Raw genomic sequence first — 24548 nt, forward strand, 5'->3', positions numbered from 1 at the left:
TCAGCAGTCTAGGTACTCTAAAAGGTATACATAATTCTTGGAATTTAGACTAAAACAGCAAATTTTTGTTGAGTTTTAACACTACATTCAAACTCTAGTGTTGGGATATACCAAGACCTGCAAATGTTTAAAAACAGGTAGCTCGGGGTCGGAGCAATAGCACAGCAGGTAGGGTGTTTGCCTTGCATGCAGCCGACCTGGGTTCAATCCCCGGCATCCCATATGGTCCCCTAAGCACTGCCAGGAGTAATTCCTGAGTGCGGAGCCAGGAGTAACCCATAAGCATTACCAGGTGTAGTCCAACACCCCTCTCAGCATCGCTAGGTGTGGCCCAAAAAGCAAAATAATAATAATAAAATAAAAATATAAACAGATAGCTCATTAAAAAGACTATTTTTTTGTAACTAAAAGTTTTAACCAAGTGCAATAAACTGAATATTTAAAAAAGATCCCCTTGGAGACCCTCCTCCACTGCTGGTGGGAATGCCAACTGGTTCAGCCCTTTTTTGAAAACAGTATGGATGATTCTCAAAAAATTAGAAATTGAGGGGCTGGAGCAATAGCACAACGGGTAGGGCATTTGCTTTGCAGGCGGCTGACCCGGGTTCGATTCCCAGCATCCCATATGGTCCCCTGAGCACCGCCAGGAATAATTCCTGAGCGCAGAGCCAGGAGTAACTCCTGTGCATTGCCGGGTGTGACCCAAAAAGAAAAAGAAAATTAGAAATTGAGCTCCCATTTGATCCAGCAATGCCACTTCTGGGAATATATCCTAGAGAAGCAAAAAAGTATAGTTGAAGTGACATCTGCACTTGTTTGTTCACTGCAGCACTCTTTACAATAGCCAGAAACTGGAAGAAACCTGAATGCCCACGAACAGATGACTGGGTAAAGAAACTTTGGTACATCTACACAATGGAGTACTATGTAGCTCTTAGAAAAGATGAAGTCATGAAATTTACATACAAGTGGTACAATATGGAAAGTATCATGCTAAGCGAAATGAGTCAGAAAGAGAGGGATAGACATAGAAAGATTGCATTCATCTGGGGGATATAAAGTAACAAAGTATGAGATTAATACCCAAGAATAGCTGATATCAGCACCAGGAGGATTACTCCATAACTTAGAGGCCAGCCGGGTATCCTAGAGGAAAGGGCTGTTCAGATAGAGAAGGAGCACCAAATAAAGGATGTTTGAAGGATCCTCCCAGGAGGGGAGATGCATGTCGAAAGTAGACTATGGACTGAACATGTTTGCCACTCAATGCCTCTTTTGCAGACCACAACACCCAAAAGGAGAGAGAGAACACAGGGGATTGCCCTGCCACAGAGACAGGGGGGATTGGGGCATGGGGGTGGGAGGGATATTATCCATGGTGGTGGAAAATGGGCACTGGTGGAGGGATGGGTATCTGATCATTGTATAATTGAAACCAAAGCACAAAAAATTGTAAATCTACAACTTTAAAAAAAATAAAATAAAATAAAGGGGAAAAAAAAAAAGTATAGTTGAAGTGACATCTGCACTTGTTTGTTCACTGCAGCACTCTTTACAATAGCCAGAAACTGGAAGAAACCTGAATGCCCACGAACAGATGACTGGGTAAAGAAACTTTGGTACATCTACACAATGGAGTACTATGTAGCTGTTAGAAAAGATGAAGTCATGAAATTTACATACAAGTGGTACAACATGGAAAATGTCATGCTAAGCGAAATGAGTCAGAAAGAGAGGGATAGAAAGATTGCATTCATCTGGGGAACATAGAGTAACAAAATAGGAGACTAACACCCAAGAATAGCTGAGATAAGTACCAGGAGGTTCACTCCATGGTTTGCAGGCCATCCACGCATGCCAGGGGAAAAGGCAGCTCAGATAGAGAAGGGAGCACCAAATAAAGGGCATTGGGAGGATCCTCCCAGGATGGGAGATGCATGCTGAAAGTAGACTATAGACCGAACATGATTGCCACTCAATGCCTCTTTTGCAAACCACACCACCCAAAAGAAGAGAGAGAACAAAAGGGAATGCCCTGCCACAGAGGCAGGGTGGGATGGGGGGATGGGGGGTGGGAGGGATACTGGGATCAGTGATGGTGGAAAATGTGCACTGGTGGAGGGATGGATACTCGATCACTTGAAACCCAAGCACAAAAATTTGTAAGTCTACAACTGTACCTCAGGTGTTTCACTAATAAAAATTTTTTAAAAAATCGCCTTGGAGCCATGAATGTGGCTCAAGTGGTAGAAACCCATGCCTTGCTTAGTAGAGCTCCTGGGTTTAACCCTATACTATCATGTCTCCACCCTTCCCAGCACTTCCAAGTATGACCCAAGTGACTGTTCCCCAATCACCTTCCTTTGCTTGTGGCCTGAGCACCTTCAAGTTGCAGTTCCCACAATAAAAAGATCTCTGGGAGCTGGAGTGATAGCACAGCAGACAAGGCGCTTGCAACCAGGGTATGGCATTCCATATGGTTCCTTGAGCACCACTAGGAGTGATTCCTGAATGCAGAGCCAGGAGTAGCCCCTGGCATCATGGGGAGGGGCCACCTCTTCCCTGTCAAGGAATCTCTGATCTGCTTCGTTTCCTTCCGTCTTTAATCTTGTTACATAGGAACACAGAATTCAATGCAGTATAATTTCTTTAAAAACCTTTTGAAGATTAATTCAACAACAAAAACACCTATAGCCAGCTCAATTACAATAGTAATACTTGGAAAAATCCGGATTATAGGCAGTCCCTAATACGTTTTCATAAACTATCACTCCGCCCCCCCCCCCACGTTTGTGCTGAAGATAGTCACTGCAAATTAATCTAAGCAATTATCAACTTCTCTCAGAAATTACACTGCAGGAGAATGAAACATTTTGGGAAGTACTGGACACACTTTAATGACTTTTAAACCAGGTCTCAAGAATAGCCCAAAGAACTGAACACAGATTTAGAACAATTCAATGTCTATTATGTCCTCATTGAATCAAAGAGCAACCCTTAAATGTGAAAGAGAAAATAAGTTATTATTTCTCTAGCACAATATGATCTCCTGTTCTCAGAACTTGAAAGTATTATTCTTATAGCAGCATAAAAGAAATTATTCTAGTTAGTCATATACATCCTTCAGAGCTTCAAATCACTTTGATGTCAAATTATTTTCAGATAATCTTTAAACATTCATAGCTGAAATTTTCGACTTTTTGCTTGTTTTTTTGTTTTTGGACCTCTGGTGGTACTCAGGGTTTAGTCCTGGTTCTGTGTTAAGGGATCACTCTTGGCAGGTTCAAAGGACCACATGCGGTGCTGGTATGAACACAGGTCAATCACAGACAAGACAAGTACCCTACCCATTCTACTATTACTCTGGCCCCAGTTTTCAGCTTTTTCATTGCTCCCAATACTCCCTATATGTCTCTCACAGCTATTTTTCAGAGCACATGCTCTTTTGATTATTCTTAACTATGTGACATCTTAGCAATAACCAAGTTTTAAACTGGCGTATAAGGTAATCATTGATTACATAGAAAACCCTGAGGAATTAAATTCAATTAACCCCAGCCACAATATGGTTCCCAGAGCATCGCAAGTACCAAGCTTGCTATAGTAAACTGAACACTGTCAGATGTGCTCACAAAAAAAAAAATTAAAAAAAAAAAACAACCTTCTTTTTTGGCAAGTGAGGTGGTTCAAAGAGGCAGAGCTCATACATTGAATGCTGGAACTCTCTGGGTTTGATTCTGGCATTCTATGGTCCCACACACAATTTCTCAACCAAGAAGGACCCCTGAGCACTGCTGGGTGTAGCACGACCCTACCTCCACACCCAAAATTTTTCTAAACGTATGAAGCAAAGGAGTATTACACTTATTTCTTCAAATCGTTGCTTCTTAAGGTTAATGCACTTAAATGAGGACATTATGCTGAAGGCATGCACTGGTTTATCAAATCTCTAATATACCACACGCCTCCCCCCAAAAAAAAGCATTACTTATTCTACTAAATAACACTAGATTTCAAACTTTAAATGTTTACTCAGAGGCAAGAATAACTTATTTCAAACTGTTTCAACAGGACTTGATAAACAACATGGAAAAGAAAATCTCATTGTAGAACACATTAACGATATATAAGTATGGTCTGATAACAGCAGAAACAGTAACTAGGTTTAAAAAATGGTATGTCAAATTCATACTAGTTAAGAATATTTACCAAAACAATTATGCTTTATCAAAAAATAAAGAGCAGAAAGTTTAATTCTATTATTCCTGGGTCCATCTCAAGTTTATTAGGAAAAGAACATAGATTAAAATGTTTGTAGATGAATGGAGTACTATGTAGCTGTTAGGAAAAATGAAGTCATGAAATTTACTTACAAGTGGTACTACATGGAAAGTATCATACTAAGCAAAATGAGTCAGAAAAAGAGGGATAGACATAGAAAGATTGCATTCATCTGGGGAACATAAAGTAACAAAACAGGAGACAAACACCCAAGAGTGTCCGGGATTAGTACCAGGAGGTTTGCTCCATGGCTTGGAGGCCAACCACACATCCTAGGGGAAAAGGGAGCTCAGATAGAGAAGGGAACAACAAATAAAGGGTGTTGGGAGTATCCTCCCAAGATGGGAGAAGCATGCTGAAAGTAGACCATAGACCAAACATGATTGTCACCCATTGCCTCTTTTGCAAACCACAACACCCAAGAGGAGAGAGTGAACAAAAGGGAATGCCCTGCCAAGAGGCAGGGTGGGATGGCGGGTGGGAGGGATACTGGGACCCATGGTGGTGGAAAATGGGCAACGATGCAGGGATGGGTATTTGATCATTGTATAATTGAAACCCAAGCACAAAAATTTGTAAGTCTACAACTGTACCTCATGGTGTCTCACTAATAAAATTTTTTAAAACATTTTTAAAAATGTTGGTAGATAAAAATATTAAAATTCCAAGAGTACAGCAAAACAAAAAATTCTGAGAAAACCAAAGCATAATTTAAACCAAGTTTTTTTTCTAATGTCTTAACTACAAAGCCTCTTAGAGAATCACTTAAAGTATATATACCTCTCGGGTGCCCACATGAGCTCTTATCCCAGACACACCAATCACACAATATGTAGAAGTAGGACTTGGTGTCAATCACGATTATGCATTTTCAACATTTAATATGTTGAATACTATTTACAGTACTGTTGGCCATCTTTCTAAGAAATACTAATGTAGAGGGGTAACATAATCTGAAAAGATGAAATCAACTGATGCTTATAGTCAGTTTTCTAAAGTCAGATCACTTGATCTAACAACACAACAGAAGAGCAATGTATAAAGTCACAGACCTAATTTCGTCCACCCTCACTTGATCATGCACTTGAGATGCTATGCAAGTCATAAATACTGACTGCATGCACTGTGCAATAGCTCCAAATTCCACAATGCTGACAGCCCAGTAGGAGCACACTGGATTAGACAGGAAAGAAGCATAGAAGCCAACTAAGCTTAGTGAACACAAGCAGTAACACAGAAGACTCAACTAGCAACATGCAGTTTGCAAACCTTCAAGGAAAGAGGGTGGGGAGGGAGGGAAGGAAGAAAGGGAAGGGTGGATGAAGGAAATAAGGCTATTATAACACACTCATAAACAGTTTTAACATTCTATTAAAAAAATCTTTAATCATGCCACTTGAGAGCCCAGGAAATAGAGGCCTAAAACTTTTTCTTTTAAGTGCAGGGCTACTGCATGCATAGTCAAATCCCGGCAGCTCTACCACCGGAGACCCCGCCCGGCACTGCAAGTTGCTCTCCGACTGCATATGGCTAGGTGTTAGTTATGTGAGCACAACTAAAAGGGGTGAAGGGATATGATTTCCCCTCCCCTCCCCCTCAGAGAGCATCAAAACTGGCAAAAGAAATGTGTGAGCACTGTAGCAAGCAGCAATCATGTGTGCTTAGTGAGCACCACAACCTCATATATGACTCTGAGTAAACACACAACTAAAATGTGCAGACACCATAACCACACGTAGCCACAAGTCACTGCAACAACAGCAGTAAGGGAGGGAAAACAACTTTCTTAAACATAACTGGGCCTAATTTAGGATTTCCTAACTGACCTCTATTTTCAATGACAAAATTAACTCTAGCCAAAGGCAAGCACTATGGTGTGGCAACAGCTTGAACAATCTGATGCAACGCTGGGAGCAATCTTAAGACATATGCCAATCACACTTTTAATTATAGCCTGGTATTAAATTCCTTCAAAGTACTAAGTAAAGGAATGACATTGTTAAAAGCATTTTAACCTATTTCAATTAAATTTCCTTTACTAATAAGTTATTTATTCTCAAACAGATATTTATGGATAAGTAAATGACCTGTGGTTTATAGTATCTGTTCTGTGAAAGCACTGTAACTGGAAAGATGATAGAAATCTTTTAAATTATATAAATGCTTTTTGCTACAATCACTTTAGATTATTTTATAAACACACTTCTGTCAACAAATAAAGACAGTATAGTAAAAGTTACAATAATGTGCTTTTCTGAATCCAGGTTTCCTAACTTACACTAGCCAATAGTCAACAATAGATAAGTTACTTAAATTTCAAAACCTCGCAGTTGTATCACACATAAAATATTTTTTTAAAAAAAATCTTGATTACATGAGATAATCCAGGTGAAATATTTACATAGTGTTTGGCACATAGGGTTATTTTGCATAATTACTTAATTAAAAAGAGGATTAAACCATTATTCTTATTTGAGGTACCTTCAAATAATTAACTAGGGAGTCAAAACAAAAAGAATCTTTTTCTAAAGTAAACTAACATTTCTATTTTAATGTTCTGTGAACATTACAGCGCATGGAAAATCAGAGTAATTTTCCTGTCATTATGAAAACTGTTAGCAATCATTTACTTGTTTTTAAGAATTTCAACTTTGCCTAAGTCGGCAATTATTCAGTCACATGAGACAAAAACGAAAGTGACTACTTTCACATGCACTTTTCCTTCTTTATATATAATGACTTTCTGTTTAAATTATTGGGTGTTTTCTAGTCAACTTTTCTCTATATTGAACTCAGCTAAAATTTACAAATCAAAGGGTTGGAGTAATAGCACAGTGGGGTGGGGTAGGGCCTTGCATGTGGCCTATGGGGGGGTGGTTAGATTCCCAGCCCCCCCAAAAAAAAGACATTAAACAAATCAAGACCTCTAACTGAGGTCACTAAACACAACACTAAATACAACATAGCAATTAAAGAAAGTAAATCACCAACAACAGCCTTCCCAGCTTCATCTTCTTTGGTGGCCTGAAAATTACCTAAAGGTACAGATTTCTGGGAACAGAGAGATAGTACAATTAGTACGGTGCTTGCCTCGCACACAGTCAACCTGGGTTCAATTCCCAGCACCCCATAGAATTCCCAAGTCCACCATGAGTGACCCCGGGCATAGAACCAGGAATAATTCCTGAGAACTGTTGGGTGTCCCAAAAATCAAAATAGAGATAATAATAATAATAATATAAAGTATATGCTGAATCTTCAGTTACAAGTTATTATGGGAAAACCTAAGATCTATTCAACCCTATGTCAAATTGAAAAAAAAAAAGACTCAGGATATAAAACTCAAGCAAGATCTCAAAATATTCAACTATCCGCGAATATTTTCCCCTATTCAGGAATTTACCAATATACAGCTAGAGAGAGTATTCAAAGGGATGGACCTTATGTTTGACATGTAGAGTCCCTGGGTTCCACCCTCAGCACCACATTGTCCCTTAGCACTGCTGGGGTAGCCTCAAGGACCTCAGTATCACTGGACCCAAGCAGCACTGCATCCTTGGGCCTGAGCATTCAACTAGCACAGCTAGGCCAAGTATTGCCATGAGTGGCCCCCAAGATTCAGAATAATACTCGGGAACACCCCTCTGGCCACCCCCTGTAACACAATACATAATAAATTTCCCATCAACATAATAGACTGCATTTCATGAAGTAAATACTACCCAGTAGAAAATGGTCTCTCAATTAAATTTATATTTAGATTCTTTAGTTTGAAAATTTTGTGTGGTTTTGGGCTTCACCAGTGGTACTGGGAGACCTGTAGTGTTTGTTGTCAGAGATGGACGAGGCCTCCTGCATGCCAAACATGCTAATCTTAGCCTACTGAGTAACCTCTCTGTCCCTAAAATAATTTTCTTTAAAACATCTTTTTAACGCTAATAATTTTGTCCATGTTGGGGGAAAATACCAACAAACCTAGACATATGCTAAAACCTTTATACACACTTTTAACGCTCTTTAGTAACAGTTACTGGATAGCAACTCATAAGGCTGGGCCAAAGACAATGAGTGATTCAGAAACTCGAAAGCTCATCAGAATCACTATGAGAAGTTAAGAAAACAAATGCTGGACCAATTCCCAGAGATTGATTCATTAAATCTGGAGTGGGTCCAAAAATTTGCATTTCTAACAAGTCATTCTGATGTTCTTGCCCAAAAGACAATACTTTTAGGAACACTGGTCTAGGACCACTGTTCTCAATCACGGATACAATAGAATCACAGGAAACTTCTGAAAACACCAAAACTTAGAGATCCTTTAGGTCAATCAGATGAACGTTCTAAAAGTAGATCTCCAAGCACTGTTATTTGTATTTATTTTTAGTGAGGTAGTATTGAGTTACAGTTGCATGTTTTAAGGGTATTTCCACACTTCTCCTTAATGTTACCATGCTAAAACCACCAAAATACTAATATCACTCCACCACCACAGTCTGCTGAAATATTACCCAAATCCACCCACCCCCTCATCAGTTCAGTGGTCTGATCCCAAACGCCTATACAAGACTATGCACTATTTGTCTTTCTCCTGATTTCTATTATCAACAAACCTAGACATATGCTGAATCCTTACACACACTTTTAAATGGTTAAAAGGTTCTCTCTGGTTTCATCCAAGTTGTTGCAAGAGGCAAGATTTTATCTTCTGGCTGAGCAGTTTTCTATTGTGTAGATAGGCTGCAACTTCTTTACTTACTCATGCCTTTGGGCACTTTGGTTGCTCCCAGATTTGGGCTCTTATAAGAAGTGTGCAATGAACATAGCTATTTTTTTTTTTTGTCCAGGAAGGGTTTTTTGGAGGGGGCAAGGGGGTTACAACAGTCGGAGATGCTCAGGGATCACTCCTGGCAGGGCTTGGGGGGATTATATAGGATGTCTGGGATTGAACCTGGATTGGTTACATGTGAGGCAAGCCCCTTCAACCTGTACCTCCTCCGCCCTACTATTTTATCTTTTTCAATTAGGGCTTTTGTGTTCTTTAGAAACCTAAGTGTGAAATTGCTGGATCACATGGTGTATCTACTATTTTGAAAACTTTGCAGACTGTTCTCCATAGACACCGAGCCCATTTAATATTCCAACCGAGAGTGTATGGGGCTCCTTTCTCTTTATATTTCTGCCAAAACTTGTTTCTAGTCATTTTGATGTAGGCCATTTCCACAGGTGTGAGGTGCTATTTCATTATGGTTTTGATTTGCATTTCCTCTTTACCTGGATTATTTCTTTTTGGTTAAATTCCTTTTCTTCACTGTTCCCCCCCCTTCACTGTTCCCCCCCCCCCCTTTTCCCTCATTTTTTGTTACTATTGGGGTTGATGAGCTTTGAATTTATATATCTTAAAGATTAGCCTTGAGAGATGTAGGGTATATAAATATCTTCATCCATTCAGTAGGATACCTTTTCATGTTTTGGAGGCCATAACCAGCATTGCTCAGGAGAACCATCCAATGACCTGGATTGAACTGGGACTGGCCCAATACAAAGCCAGTACCTTAATTTCTATAGTATCCCCTTCAACCCCTCATCTTTTTGCTCTGTAGAGGTATTTTTTAGTCTGATGTAATTACACCAAACTATTATTTTTGCTTTAGTTCTCTTGTTGATTTTTTTTGCCCCCACCCCCAACCCCACCCCTGCAACTGGCAAAACTGGAAGATGGTGGTGATGACACTATGCGCAGTGTGAGATTCAAATCAGGACCATAGGTAAGCACCTTAACTTTTGTACTCACTCCTGCACCAAAGCCATTATTTTTAAAAGAGTTTCCTAGACATCTAATATGTGGCCAGGGTTGAGAACTAATCTAAAATAAATCAATCTATTCCAAATTCACAGAAAATGGGTATTTTTTTAAAAAGAAAGGTAAGGATTTAGTGCCCCTCCAGATAAAGCAGCCAAGTGATATAGTAAAGGTTATATCCAGTAAAAGTGGTATCAGTTGCTTACATAATTATGTTTAACCGCAATATAAGTTCTATTTGTGCTTTCTGCTTTAAATCCAGGCAGTCTTAAAATATTGGTCATTAAATGGTTAACTTCTAAAGGTTACAGTAGTACAAGTTATTACCAACAGACAAGCACCATGTTTAAGCTAAGTGGCAATTTTGCATACTGTTTAACATTTAGGTGCTGGAGTTTAGACCATTTAATAGAGTCGACCTTTGCCAAGTTATATGATCATTCCTTGGTCTCTTCATAAGGAAATTAATAACAAAGTAGTTACAGATATCACATGAAAATCCATTTAAGAAGTTAGCTCATTGCCTAGCCTAGAAGACTTACCATCACCTAAACTGCACATAAGCTGAACAGATGTGCTTACATAGGACAGACAGTGCCTCCCTTGCATGTGGTCAACTTGGGTTCAATCCCTGGCATCTGATATGATCCCCCAACCATGACCAAGAATGATTCCTGAGTTTAGAGCCAGGAATAACTCCTGAGTACTGCTGTGTGGCCCAAACATCAAATAAAAAAAATAACCTGCACATAAGCTATGCCCTGCACAATGTTTACTTACTAGAAACTCTAAAGAAATTATTGTCCTTCTCCAACTTGATTTCTGGCTCCTTAGTCAACTGCAGGGTTCTTCATAGCAGCCCCTAACTTTATTCTCACAAGTCTGCAGTCACAACTCTAGAAATACAGATGTGCAGGGCCCTCAAAGGATGCAAAACAATTCCTGTCTTAAATACAGAAAGGATAACTGATGGAAATAAAAAGAAATTTTAGAAAGCTACAAAAGCACCTAGTACACATTTCCAAAATGAAATCTAACATTCTCTTGCCCTTTTAATGACTTTGTGTCTTTTTCAGAAAAATACTGTACATTATCTTAACAAATTTGTTCACTCAAGACCCCTTCCTTTCTTTCCCTTGTGCTTTTTTGTTGTTGAAAATAACTTTCCAGTCCGGCATAATGTCTCTACAATAATCTTTCTTACAATATTGAGGGGAACAAAGGTAGTTATATTAATACCTTGTGTGTGCTAACAAGGTAATTATAAACTCCTGAGTCCAGAGAGTACAGTGGGTATAGTGCTTGCCTTGCACTAAATACAGTGCTTGGGTACAACTGACCCAGGTCTGATACCTGGCACCACATACAGTCCCCTAAGCCTTGCTAAGAGTGACTGTTGAGTGCAGAGACAAGTGTTAAGCCTTGAGTACAGTGGGTTGTGCCACTTGCCCCCAAAATTCTGAGGGCTTAGTTCCTTGGAATATAAATCTCTCGTCTAAATTTAAGATTCCTAATACCAATTCTTGCTCACCAAGTAATTGCTAGGTTGGTTAAGTTCTATAAGTACATGGTCCTCCTAAGACAAAGTTCACAAAAGATGAGACATATAGAATGAACTGTCCTCCCATTGTTCATCGTTTTGCTCGAGCAGGCCCAGTAACATCTCCATTGTGAGACTTGTTGTTACTGTGTTTGGCATACTGAATACATCACGGGGAGCTTACCAGGCTTTGCCGTGCAGGCGAGATACTCTCGGTAGCTTGCCGAGCTCTCAGTGAGGGGCGGAGGAATCGAACCCAGGTCGGCCAGGCCAGCAGCAAGCAAGGCAAATGCCTACCACTGTGCTATCACTCCAGCCCAATAGCAATAGAATAGCAATCAGAAAAAATGTTAACTCCGTATTTCCTTCATGTATTTGTAGGAATATGTGAATAATTAAGTTTACAAGCAAAATAAAGGTTTCTTTAGATGTTTACAAATATCATTAAAAACAAATTTAAGGCTAACATTTTACACCTCTTTTTAGACTCAATGTGCCCACCCTCAAAACTCCAGTCCTATCCACCACCAAAAAGTCCTCTCTACCCATCCTTTCCGCTACCCTCTCCCATTATCTCAGAAACCACCATTGTTTATAGTTTTTGCTTATGTGAAACTATGCTGCAAGTATCTTTAACTTCCTAATTTCACTCAGCACAGCTACCTTAAATTTTATTTATTCCGTTTCCAAAGGCATGATTTCATCGTTCTTTTGGGGCAACACCTGACTGGTGGATAGCATGCAGTGCACAGGATCAATCCAGGATTGGATGGATGCAAGGCAAGTGCCTTACCTCCTGCAATATTCTCTCTAGCTCTGATTACATCTTTTTAAATGGTAGAGTTCCATTCAGAACATATAACCCCAGCTTCTTTAACAAGCAGTTTGTTGATGGGCACTTAAACCGGTGTTTTAGCTATTGTGAATAATGCTGTTATTAACATAGGAATGGAAACATTCTTCCAAATTATTATCTTCAGATAAATACTTAGAATAGTACTGCCTTGTCATTGCATTTTTCCCCCTTTGCTGTTATTACTGCTCTGGTCCACATCCAATGGTGGTGTGTGTGTTCAAGTGCGTATATAGGGATGGGGGTGGGGGAGGGTGGTTTAGAGCCCAAAATATATACCAGGCAGTATACGCTGGACCACTCAGCGTGGCGGATCAAACACAGGGTATCACATGTGTGGGGCATACACTCTACCACTTAAAGCCTCATGCCCTGCTTTCTGTTTTTGTTTCTAAGTAACCTCACTACTGTTTTCCACAATGACACCAATTTATTCCCACCTAACCATATATCAGTTCAATTTTCTCCATGTTTTCAACAATATTTATTTCCTGCCTTTTTTTTTTTTTTTGCTTTTGTTCAGGGATCAAGCCCAGAAGTTTAGGGACCATATGGAGCATTGGAGATGGAACCTAGGTTCACCATGCACAAGGCCCTACCCTCTGTATTATCTGACCTCTGATGTTTTTTTATATACGCCATTTTCAGAGGTGTGGAGCAATTAACTCTAATTTGCATTTTCCTAATGATGTTGACCAGTTCTCTTTAATGTATATGTGGATAACTTGCATGTCTTCTTAGGAGTACTGCCTCTTCAGATCTTGCTTTTTGTTTTCAATTTGTGCAGTTTTTTCCCTTAATTTTGGGCACTGTGATTTACAAACTATTATTAGTAAGTTGTGTAGTTCTTTATGTATTTTGGACATCCACCTGTTGACATATGATGTGCAAACACATCCTCCCAATTGGCAAGGTTGTCTTTTGTTTTTATAGAAGGTCTATTTGCTGTGTAAAATATTATTAATCCAATGCAGACTCAATTATTTTTAACTAATTTCTTTTACTAAAGAAGTCTCCAAAATATAACTGATGTTGGGGTGCTACGGTGTATCTCAACCAGGTTTTCTCCTGTGTACCTGATAGTTTCAGGCCTAATGCCAAGTTGTTTTTTTTTTTTGCTTTTTTTTGGGGGGGTCACACCCAGCAATGCTCAGGACTTACTCCTGGCTCTGCACTCAGGAATTACTCCTGGCAGTGTTTGGGGAACCATACGGGATGCCGGGGATCAAACCCAGGTAGGCCACGTGCAAGGCAAACAACCTACCTGCTGTACTATCGCTCTGGTCCCTTGAGTTGATTTTTTTATATATGGTGCTAGTGATTTCAATTTTTGTTTTGCATGTGGCTCTCCATTTTTTCCAAGACCATTTTTGAAAAGGTTTTTCATTTTATGGACACTCTCCTTTATTGTAGATTAGATGCTTATAAATAGGGATTTATTTCTAGTATTTCTTTCCTATTCCACTGATGTGTTTTTATTCCAATATAGACTATTTTAACTGCATTGTTCTGCAACAATTTGAAGTCAGAGAGCACTTTTCTTCTATCCTTCTCTTTCAGGAGTGTTTTTGTTTTCACTATCCTATACAAATTTTATTTATTTATTCATTTTTTCTTTTTGGGTCACACTCGATGATGCTCAGGGGTTACTCCTGGCTTTGCACTCAGGAATTACTCCTGGTGGTGCTCAGGGAACCATATGGGATGCTGGGACTCGAACCCGGGTCGGCCGTGTGCAAGGCAAACGCCCTACTTGCTGTACTATCACTCCATCCCCCTATACAAATTTTTTACCTATTCTATTTCCTTGGGGAAAAAAAAGTGAATGGTCTTTTGACAGGGATTATGTTCAATCTATAGATTGGTTTATAAGTGGTTATACTGCGGCCACTTTACCAGTATACTTCCAATTCATGAACATGCTGTCTTTCCATTTGTGTCAATATACCTCATTTTCAGTATATAGTTCTTTCACCAAGTACTTTATTTTTTTGATGCAATTGTAAATGGGATGGTTTCCATAATTTTAATTCTATGTTTGCATGTAGAAAATATTTCTATATATTGATTTTGTATCCTGACGTTTTACTGAACTCATTACTGCTAATAGCTTTTTTTTTGTGGAGTCCAGGGTATTCTATGTATACTTTCATGTTGCTCACAAACCGCAATAGCCTTATTTTCCAAACTGGATTTTTTCCTCACCTAACTACTCTGGCTAGGACTTCTAGAACCATGTTGGAGTTGGAGAGAAGTGCTGAGTGGATATCTTGTCTTGTTCATACATTTTTTTAAAAAAAAATTTTCAATTTCCACCATCCTTATCTTAGTGGAGGGTTTATTATATATAGCCCTAATCATGCTGAGGTATGTTTTTTCTAGTCACAATTACTGTGCTACCACAAAAGGATGCTGAGAGGTGGGAAACACAGCTCTATGGGTTAGTGTGCATGCTTTGCCAGCAAGGAGGCCCATATTCAATTTCAGGTACCACACAGTCTCCCAGGCAGCTCCCAGAGCAATCCCCAGCAATTCCCAGTGTGGCCCAAAAACCATAATTAAAAAAAATTTTTTTAGAGTCCAGAGATAGTAAAGCAGGTAGGGCATTTGCCTTGCATGCAGCCAACTTGGGTTCAATCCCTGGCACTCAATATGTGATACGTCCCCCAAGCACCACCATGTCCCTGAGCACGGAGCTAGGAGTTAGCCCTGAGCAGTCAGCTGTGCCCCCCCCCCCACAAAAAAACCCAAAAATAAACAAACAAGAAAAAGCTTTATCAAGGTACATATTTTGTAATAAGATTTTGATTTGTTGCTATGATATATTACAAATGCTGAACTATCATTTGTATTCCTGGAATGAATCCAAGTATCATGATAATCTAAACGTATTGTTAGATTGACCAAAATTGTGTTGAGGACTTATGCATCTATGTAATCAGAAATATTGGTTTGCAGTTTTATTTTTATTGGTCTCTTTGTGCACTGTACTTTTCTGGTCTGGGGATGAGGCTACTAATGACCTCCTAGACTATGTTCCTGGCCTCTAAGTTTTTTGAAGAGTTCAGCAGCAGTATTTTCTTTGTAAGTTTTATGAAATAAGCTGATGAAGCCATCTGATTCTGGGATTTTGTTCCTAGAGAAAATTTTAATTACTATTTCCATCAAGATACCTCTCTTACAAACAGAAAAACACAAGACAATTAAATGTGAGTCTTAACCTATTTTTTTATGTGTTTGCAATATGTGTATCTTTATTATCTGGGGAGGGGGTTGGAAATGGGATCACACATGGCTGTCCTCAGTCATGGCTTATTCCTACTCCCAGGGATCAGTCCTTCTGGTAGTGTTTCAGGGACAATATGTGGTACTGGGTAATCAAACCCAGGTCAGCAGCACTTGAGACAAGAGCCTTTTCTCTCTGGCTTCAGTATATTTATCTTTAATTGATATCAGTGAAAAAAGAAAAACAATTAGGGGAAATGATTTATACTGCAGAATAAAATCTACCAGATTTAGCTTTCTTTTTTTTGGGGGGGGGGGGAGATTAGATAACATTCTTAATATAAATCTGACACCAATCATTACACATAGATTAATAACATACCAGATCGCAGGTGATTATAAAAATAGCTCTTAAGCAGCAATATTTTTTAATTGACATTACATATTCCAAAACAACTAGAGAAAAGGTTCCTTAGTCTCATATATAGTACCTCCCTATCTTGGTTAAATGAGAATTCGTTTAAGTTGCAGAATACAGAGATAAGGAGATAGAACTGTTGCACAGTTTTGCCAAATGAGCAGATTACTTTTCAACTTAACTTTAGGGAAGAAATGAAGGAAAATATCACATGGAAGGAGATGGAGAGCCCCCTTAAGCACTTCAAGTACAAAAAAACTGAGGAATTCTGAACTGAACTGGAAGTAAAAATTATGTGGAATTTGGGGCCAGAGCAATACTGGCCAGAGCCAGTACGGGACTTGCCTTAAGATGAAGCAAACCCTGCCTTGATCCCCAGCATCCAATATGGTTCCTGAACCCTGTCAGGAGTGATTCCTGAGTGCAGAGGCAGGACTAAACCCTGAGGTGTGTGCCCCTCTCTCTCCAAAAAATTTATACAGAAGTTTCAGATAATCTAATCCCACTATTCTAACTTCATAAATTCTGTCACAAAGTTCTATTTCAAAATGCAAGATGGCCAATTCTTATTTACTGGCTACTTTCAAAGCAAACCATCCTCTATCTTCAGAGAGTAAAAATCCATATTATGGGGCTGAAGAGCTAGTATAGGATGATCAGGTGCTGTCTTGCACGCCATTAACCCAGGTTCCATTCACAGCTCCACCAGGACTAGCCCTGAGTACCAAAAACTGTATTGTAACTAGAAAATAACTGGCCTCGTACAATTGTAGTATCACTCAACCTGTTCTACAAACACCTTCCGAGAAACCATTTTTACTATCTGAAACTATCTGAAAGTCCCATATTCTATGGACTCATCCAGAGATTAGCACTGTCTATAGCACTGTCCTCCCGCTGTTCATCGATTTGCTCGAGCGGGCCCAGAAACGTCTCCATTGTGATACTTGTTGTTACTGTGTTTGGCATATCGAATACATCATGGGTAGCTTGTCAGGCTTTGCCATGCGGGCGAGATACTCTTGGTAGCTTGCCGGGCTCTCCAAGGAGAGGAGGAACCAAACCTGGGTTGGCCGGGACAGTGCTACAGTGCTCTATAAGTAATATACTAAAAATCTAATGATTAACAGAAGATAAAACAGAAAATTAAACAGCTTATTTCAGAGTAAAAATTAGATCCATTTGTTTGTTACAAACAGATCAGGCCACAGAACTAGCCCAGAGGGCTGGAGCACATGCTCTCTATGCAGGAGGTCTGAGGTTTGATCTCCAGCATCACATGGTCCCTTGAGCACTACTGATGGTAATCAATTGAGCACAGAGCTGGGAGTAGCCCCAAACATTGTTGGTGTGCCTTCCTAAGCCTCCATTGCAAATAATACAAACAAACAAACAAACACACACTGTCCTCCCATTGTTCATCATGGGTAGCTTGTCAGGCTTTGCCATGCGGGCGAGATACTCTCGGTAGCTTCCCAGGCTCTCCAAGAGGGGTGGAGGAATCAAACCCCGCCCAGCCACGCTGGCTGCACGCAAGGCAAACGCCCTACCGCTGTGCTATCGCTCCAGCCCCATTGCAAATAATAAAAATTAAAAATAAATCTATCTTTCATATGTAACAATTAATAAATTGTGGTTCCTGGTAAAAGTTTCAAAACAAATTTAACGTAACAATATATTTTTTTTAAAATTCAGAGATTTTAATCCAGAGATTAATCCTCAATAAAATCTATTACTACTGTTAATTTCCACAATTCTGCATGTTCTCTTCAATATATCCTCTTCCACCATCCTAGGACTTTCCGCCATCCTGAGACATTCAAATGAACAAGTACAGGGGCTGACGAAAGAGGGTAGGGCCCTGACTTTGCATGTAGCCATTAGCTGGGCTCGTTTCCTGGCACCCCATACAGTCCCAGGAGCTCTCCAGGAGTGATCCCTGAGCACAGAGCCAGGAATATGCCCTGCGCAATGCCAGGTGTAGTCCCCAAACTAGAAACAAAACAAAAATCAACAAGTATTGTACTATTTCCCAAGTTTTCTAACAGCCAAAAGGAATAACATTTTAACAGAATTTTGTTATCAAATTCATATGAGGTCATGGTTCTTTCTAGGTGCTTATACCAGTCTCGTACTTGGACCTCTTGTCGCTCACCTACTTATATTATACAGCTCTTTTCTCTTTAAAAATATGTGAATCACTTTTACAGCTTAGCTTTTTTGCCCCACAAAATATTCAGCTATCATCTCTTAAAATTACAGTACTGATACACTTAATTCTATCATGCTAAATAATTTAAGGCAAGTAATTTTCAGTCTTCTGATCCATGTTGACTTAGAGTTCCCTTTGTTAACATTCATTCTTATTAAGACAAATTCCTCCATTTAAAAAATAATAATAAACAAAGTATAAGGTACTCTGATGTTTGCTCTAATATCAAATTCGGGCCTATCTCTCAAAATCTTCTTTCAAAATTAACTTCAAGAGCACTTAAAATGATAAAACTTTAATAAGCTTGCTCATTCAGAAGCAACAGTTCAAAACATCCAGCTGGTGAAATAGTTGAACAGTATGAGGGCATGCTTTGCATGCAGGACACCTGGGTTCCATTTCTGTGTTCTGTTACATTTACAGTTTTTGTGTTTTTTTTTTTCTTTTTGGGTCACACCTGGCGATGCACAGCAGTTACTCCTGGCTCTGCACTCAGGAGTTACTCCTGGCGGTGCGCATGGGACCATATGGGATGCTGGGAATCAAACCTGGGTCGACCGCGTGCAAGGCAAACGCCCTACCCACTGTGCTATATCTCCAGCCCATGTACAGTATTTTTGTACTGTACAAAATTACCCTTTATTAGCCAAAATAGACTCACAGTAGTGTTTTTATGTATTTCTTCAATTCTCTTGAGAAGCAAAACTCAAAACATACCAAAAATTCTACTTGTTGACAGCATATATATAAAATTATTATTTGGCAAACTGATGCCATCTCAAAATAAATTACTGAGCACTACTTTGGAAATAGTACCATTTTTCAAGGGAACAAAGAGCCCCACCCATTACACCAAATGTCTCAATCACCCTCCCCCAACCCCCATTACTATAGTGTTCCTTCTGGGGGGAAGAGAGCATTATCGCCCATTTTGGGGAACACTGGTCTAGACCCTAATTTTCCTACACTGCGGGTTTGATCCCATATGTGTCATGTAATTGAAAGCGAGCGTCATAAAAATTTGGCAATAGTAGAGCATTTTTCAACATATAGTGACCAAACATTAATTCAAAATTACATGTGCATGGATTGTTTCTGGCATTACTCACCCATGTTGTATTTCTCAAGCCAAAAGGGTTAGTGAGAGAAAAAATACGTTTTAGGGAATGCAGTATAGATTAATTCCCCAGATCTTTATTCATTTTAGTTTTTGATTCTAAAACCATCTACACGGGTTTTTTGAAAAAAGAATAGCACAGGCCAGAAAGGTAGTACAGTGAGAGGGATGTCTGCTTTGCAGGTACTCAACAGGGGTTTGGTCCTCAGCACCCCATTTAGTTCCCTGGGCCCCACCAGGAATGATCCCTAAGCACAAAGCCAGGAGTAAGCCCTGCACACCACTCGGTAGGGCATAAAAATAAGCAACCAAAACCAAAAAAAGTAGTGCACTGGTTCACTTAAATAAGCCATATGAACAGACCATAACCCTACGCATTGAAAATTACAGGGACCTAATTTCAACCTTTTCAGGTGTTATGAAAATCTCAATTGCATGTTTTCTATACATAGTATAAGATACTACTAGAGTGTTAACAGATATTCATTCAATATACTGAAAAGACTAATTTGTCCCAATAATTCTAACATTTCAGCATCAATTTTTAGGATAAGTTTAAAAATAATTTTGAATTAAAACCTAGATTCTCCAAGACAAGTTTTCCCTTTTCAGTAAAAAAAAAAAAAAGAAAAATCTAATAAAATTTTATCAATTAGAAAAAGAGGGAATTAAGAGTGACTGATAATGAAAATGGGGTTTATTTCTGGGAAGATAAAATGCTCTAAACTTAATTTGTGATAATGTACAATTCCACAAATTGACAAAAGTTAAATTTAATCCTTTAAATAAACTGTCTCTAGCATTATCTCAATAAGCCATTTAAGAAGTATTTCAGGGTCTGGAGCAATAGGACAGCCGCTTTCCTTCATGCAGCTGATCGAGGTCAATCCCCAGCATCCCATATGGTCCCCAGAAACTGCCAGGAGTGATTCCTGAGAGTAGAATCAGGAGTAATCCCTAAATAACACTGAGTATGCCCCCATAACCAAAAAATATAAATAGTATTTTAACCTCACTCTAATTACATTACATGGTATCAAAAAACTCTGAAAAAGAAACCATTACATCATAAATTAAGTTAGATATGAGGATATTAAAAAAAGAATCTACTTAGGAGCCAGAGTTGACTGAATACTAGGAAACCCTTATTTTAAAACCAACCAAACAAAAGATAAGACAGACTGAATATAACCCCTACATGACTCCTCCAGGAAGACTATGACACAAAAACATGAAGTCCTCAACAGCATGAGCACTTACTCATCATACTCGATATGATAAATAACGTCTTCATCAGCAGCAACAGAGTCTGAATTAGACGTAGAGGGCACACTGTCCAATTTATTTGTGTTTTCTTTGGAATTAAGATTTACATTTCCATTAGTCCTTTTACAAGAACTGCCATTCTTCAGTGGAGTTTTGCCACGTGAATGTCCATCAGAAGCTCTAGTAACACTATGTATATGTGCTTCAAACCAAGCACCAAGGCCGACATCTCTGGCATCCACCAATTCATTTACCTAAAAAAAGTTTAAAATTAGTTAATGAAGCTTAATTTCATCTGCTGCTTCAAAAACCTTAACTCAAGTTATTTCAGGATTATCAGGTTAACAATATTTACACCTTACTCATCTAAAATAATCTCAAAAATTAGATCCAAATTACTCTTTTTGGATCATACTCTCTTAAAGTTCTTATTTACTAGTATGAATATTATATACTCTCAATTTTCTCCAAGAGGCATTTTAACTGCTCCTTATTCATGTCTACTTTAGACACTTTTTTACTTTTGTGGTCTCCAGGACTGAACCCAGGTCTCACATGTTTGAGGTGTGCATTCTATCACTGCACCGGGACCCTACATTAGACTTTTAAAAATATAACTTTTATGTATGTAAGTCATTATAGTAGGTCATTTAACAAAGAAAATACTGCTAGAAAACCAGGAGCCAGAAAGATAGAATTAGTAGGTAAGTCTTGCACGGGGCTGACCAGAGTTCAATCCCAGGTACCACATACAGTCCCACGACATAGCCAGGAGTGATCCCTGAGCATGGAGCCAGGTTAAGTCCTGAGCACCACCAGGTGTGGAACCCCACCCCCAAATTAAAATTGAATAAAAAGTCACAACTTTGTATTAATTTGTTCCCTTAATTTCTTCACAATGATAAAGATTATTTAGAATCACAGTCCAAACAAAAAATAGTAATGCACTAAACAGGAAAATAAAATTTAAATGATGGAATAAAAATACTACATAATCAATATTAGCATATGATTCAGAGCTAAAGGCAGTTTGAACAAAGAAAGCCAGCATTAAGAAACAAGCATGCTCCTCTCTTCATAGTACAGGAGGTAAAGGCATCTGCCTTGAGTGCCACCAAATGCTATTTGATCCCCAGCACAGCAGGGTCCCCCCCCAAACACCACCCAGTAGCACCCTGAACACAGAACCGCGAGTAGCCTCTGAGGACCACCAAAAAAAATGAGTGTTTGGATAAATAAATGTTCCTCTCCCCCTCCAATGACATTATTGGAGTGGTACCTAATCAAGTTGACTCTGAGGGTTTCGGAAACCATGAAAGGAGTGGAACAGACTGAACAGTCTGTGTGTGTGTGTGTGTGTGTGTGTGTGTGTGTGTGTGTGTGTGTGGTGGGGGGAAGGGTGGAAGAAGGGATTATAAAGTAAGAGTTTGAATATCTATCCATATGCAAGGTGTTATACAAAAATCCTTACTTAGGCTTGCCTAGCTCTATCCTTGATTCCTATTTTTAAGAGATAAATTTTTTTTTTTTTTTTTTGCTTTTTGGGTCACAAACCAGTGATGCACAGGGGTTACTCCTGGCTCACGCACTCAGGAATTACTCCTGGCGGTGCTCAGGGGACCATATGGGATGCTGAGAATTGAACACGGGTCAGCCATTCGCAAGGCAAACTCCCTATCTGCTGTGCTATTGCTCCAGCCCCAACTCTGGTACATCTACATAATGGAATACTATGCAGCTGTTAGGAGAGATGAAGTCATGAAATTTGCTTATAAGTGAATGGACATGGAGAGTATTTGCTAAGTGAAATGAGTCAGAAAGAGAGGGACAGACATTGAATGACTGTATATGTTTGTGGAATATACTGTGAGACTGACACCCAAGGACAGCAGACACAAGGGCCAGGAATTCTGCCCCATAGATGGAAGCCTGTGTCATGAGCTGTGGGAAAAGGTAGCTGGAATAGAGAAGGGATCACTAAAGACAATGATGGTTGGGGAGATCTTCGAGATGGCAGATGCGTGCTGAAAGTAGATAAAGGACCAAATGTGATAACCTCTCAGAATCTGTATTGCAAACCATAATGTCCAAAAGTAGAGAGAGAGTAGCACTGTAGCACCATCGATTTGCTCGAGCGAGTATGGTGGGAAATGGTGGGTCTGTCATGGAGGCAGGGGGAGCGTTGGAGTGGGGGGTGGGGTATACCGGAGACATGCACGGGTGGAGGGATGGGTGTTTGATCATTGTATGACTGAAACTCAAACATGAAAGCTTTGTGACTGTATCTTGCAGTGATTCAATTAAAAAATTTTTTTCCAGAAGAAGCTACTGAAATGTAAGCTACAACTTAAAAGTACCTTGAGTTTAAGGCATATATCCTCGATTTCTAGACAATATATGATAATTTAAAAATAATCAGAATATCAAAGATTAAAGTTAGGAACTTAGAAAAAAGATATTTAAACTATATAAAAAAGAGTCAAATCATATCAGCGTAGATGTTAATGAGAAAGACAGATAAAACCAAAATAATCACTGCCAGAGTAGTATGACATTTTACCAAAAACACTCTAAGAATCAACACTGTAGCAATAAAACAGTGAAATATAGATCCAATTTAAACTATGAATGATGAGTTTAGGAGAAAAGGCTGAAGAACTAAGTAGGATTAATGGAGGAAAAAAATCAGATGAAATATGGTAAGAGTTCAGATATTAAATACATGCAGAAATAGTGACTGAAAATTTCAAAGACATTTAGGTCACAGAGCTAAAACAAAACATGTCAAAAGATCTATCACTGTTGAGAGAACTAACTAAGGCTACTACTTTTTGATAGAAAATTAAGATACAAAGGGATTTCATATAGTACTAAAGATATAAAGCTAGCAAAGAATCGAGGGTATAATACTGTAACTGATAAAAAAAACACTTAGCAATAGAAATCTTACAATGTAAAATTGTAAGAGGCATCAATAAAAATTAGAATTTCATATTTCTACCAAATATAAGAAACATCACTTCTAAAGGAGAACTTAATCACTTGAAAGTCTAGGCACTCTCTAAGGAAAACTAGAATTTAAACTACAAACAGTAACTTAAGAGGTAGGAGAAATAGTACAGGACCCAAGCCTGATTTGGTTCCCAGTAACTGCACTTGGTCTCCTGAGTATGGCTGGGGTCAACTCCTGAGCAGATAGGAATATTTCCAAAGCACCACTGGTGTATCACCCATACCACAAGAAAAGTAAGAAAGGAAAGGAGGGAGGGAGGGAGGGCAGGAGGACGGGAGGGAGGGAGGAGGAAAAAAAGGGAAAAAACTGCAGAAACTAAAAATTTTATAAGCAGTTGACAACATATAACCCGGTAGAAAAAATATTTTTCAATTCAAACTAAAGTTGCAGGAAATCATACAGCACAGATATACTATGCACTAAACTGCATCTAAGAAGCTAAACTTTCCTCTGCAAAGCCAGAGCTTTGAAGGCAGTTCAGGAGAGAACTTAAACCTGTAAGAGTAATATGGAAACAGAAGATACTGCCGTGCTTTTTAGCAGAAATTAAGAACTGTAATGTTCAAACTCACAAAATTACTATACCACAAATGAAGACTATGGACTATGAACGTCAGGAAGAATCGTAATAGTTAAACTTAGAACACTGTAATATCAATAACAGAATTTATGTGAGTCATACAGGGCTTCCACATCCAAATATCAAAATTAACATTGGCTTCTCAAAATTTCACTGTTTCAGAAAATAAATTGCTTTCAAGAGTTGGTGTGATCGATTTGTACTAATGATTGATACATGGGGAAGGAAGAATTCAGCCTCTAA

The 24548-nt window shown here is 38.9% G+C and overlaps 1 protein-coding gene across 1 annotated transcript in view; it reads right to left on the reverse strand.

Annotated features, from left to right (window-relative positions):
• The window catches only part of UHRF2 (ubiquitin like with PHD and ring finger domains 2), an 87552-nt gene that overhangs the window by 52144 nt on the left and 10860 nt on the right, over positions 1–24548 (reverse strand). The window contains exon 3 of the mRNA XM_056130574.1: positions 20707–20966. Coding sequence (XP_055986549.1) covers positions 20707–20966 — 260 coding nt within the window. The remainder of the gene's footprint in view (positions 1–20706; positions 20967–24548) is intronic.

This window comes from Sorex fumeus, unplaced genomic scaffold (assembly GCF_029834395.1).
Source record: "Sorex fumeus unplaced genomic scaffold, SorFum_2.1 ptg000079l, whole genome shotgun sequence".
Classification (NCBI taxonomy): Eukaryota; Metazoa; Chordata; class Mammalia; order Eulipotyphla; family Soricidae; genus Sorex; species Sorex fumeus.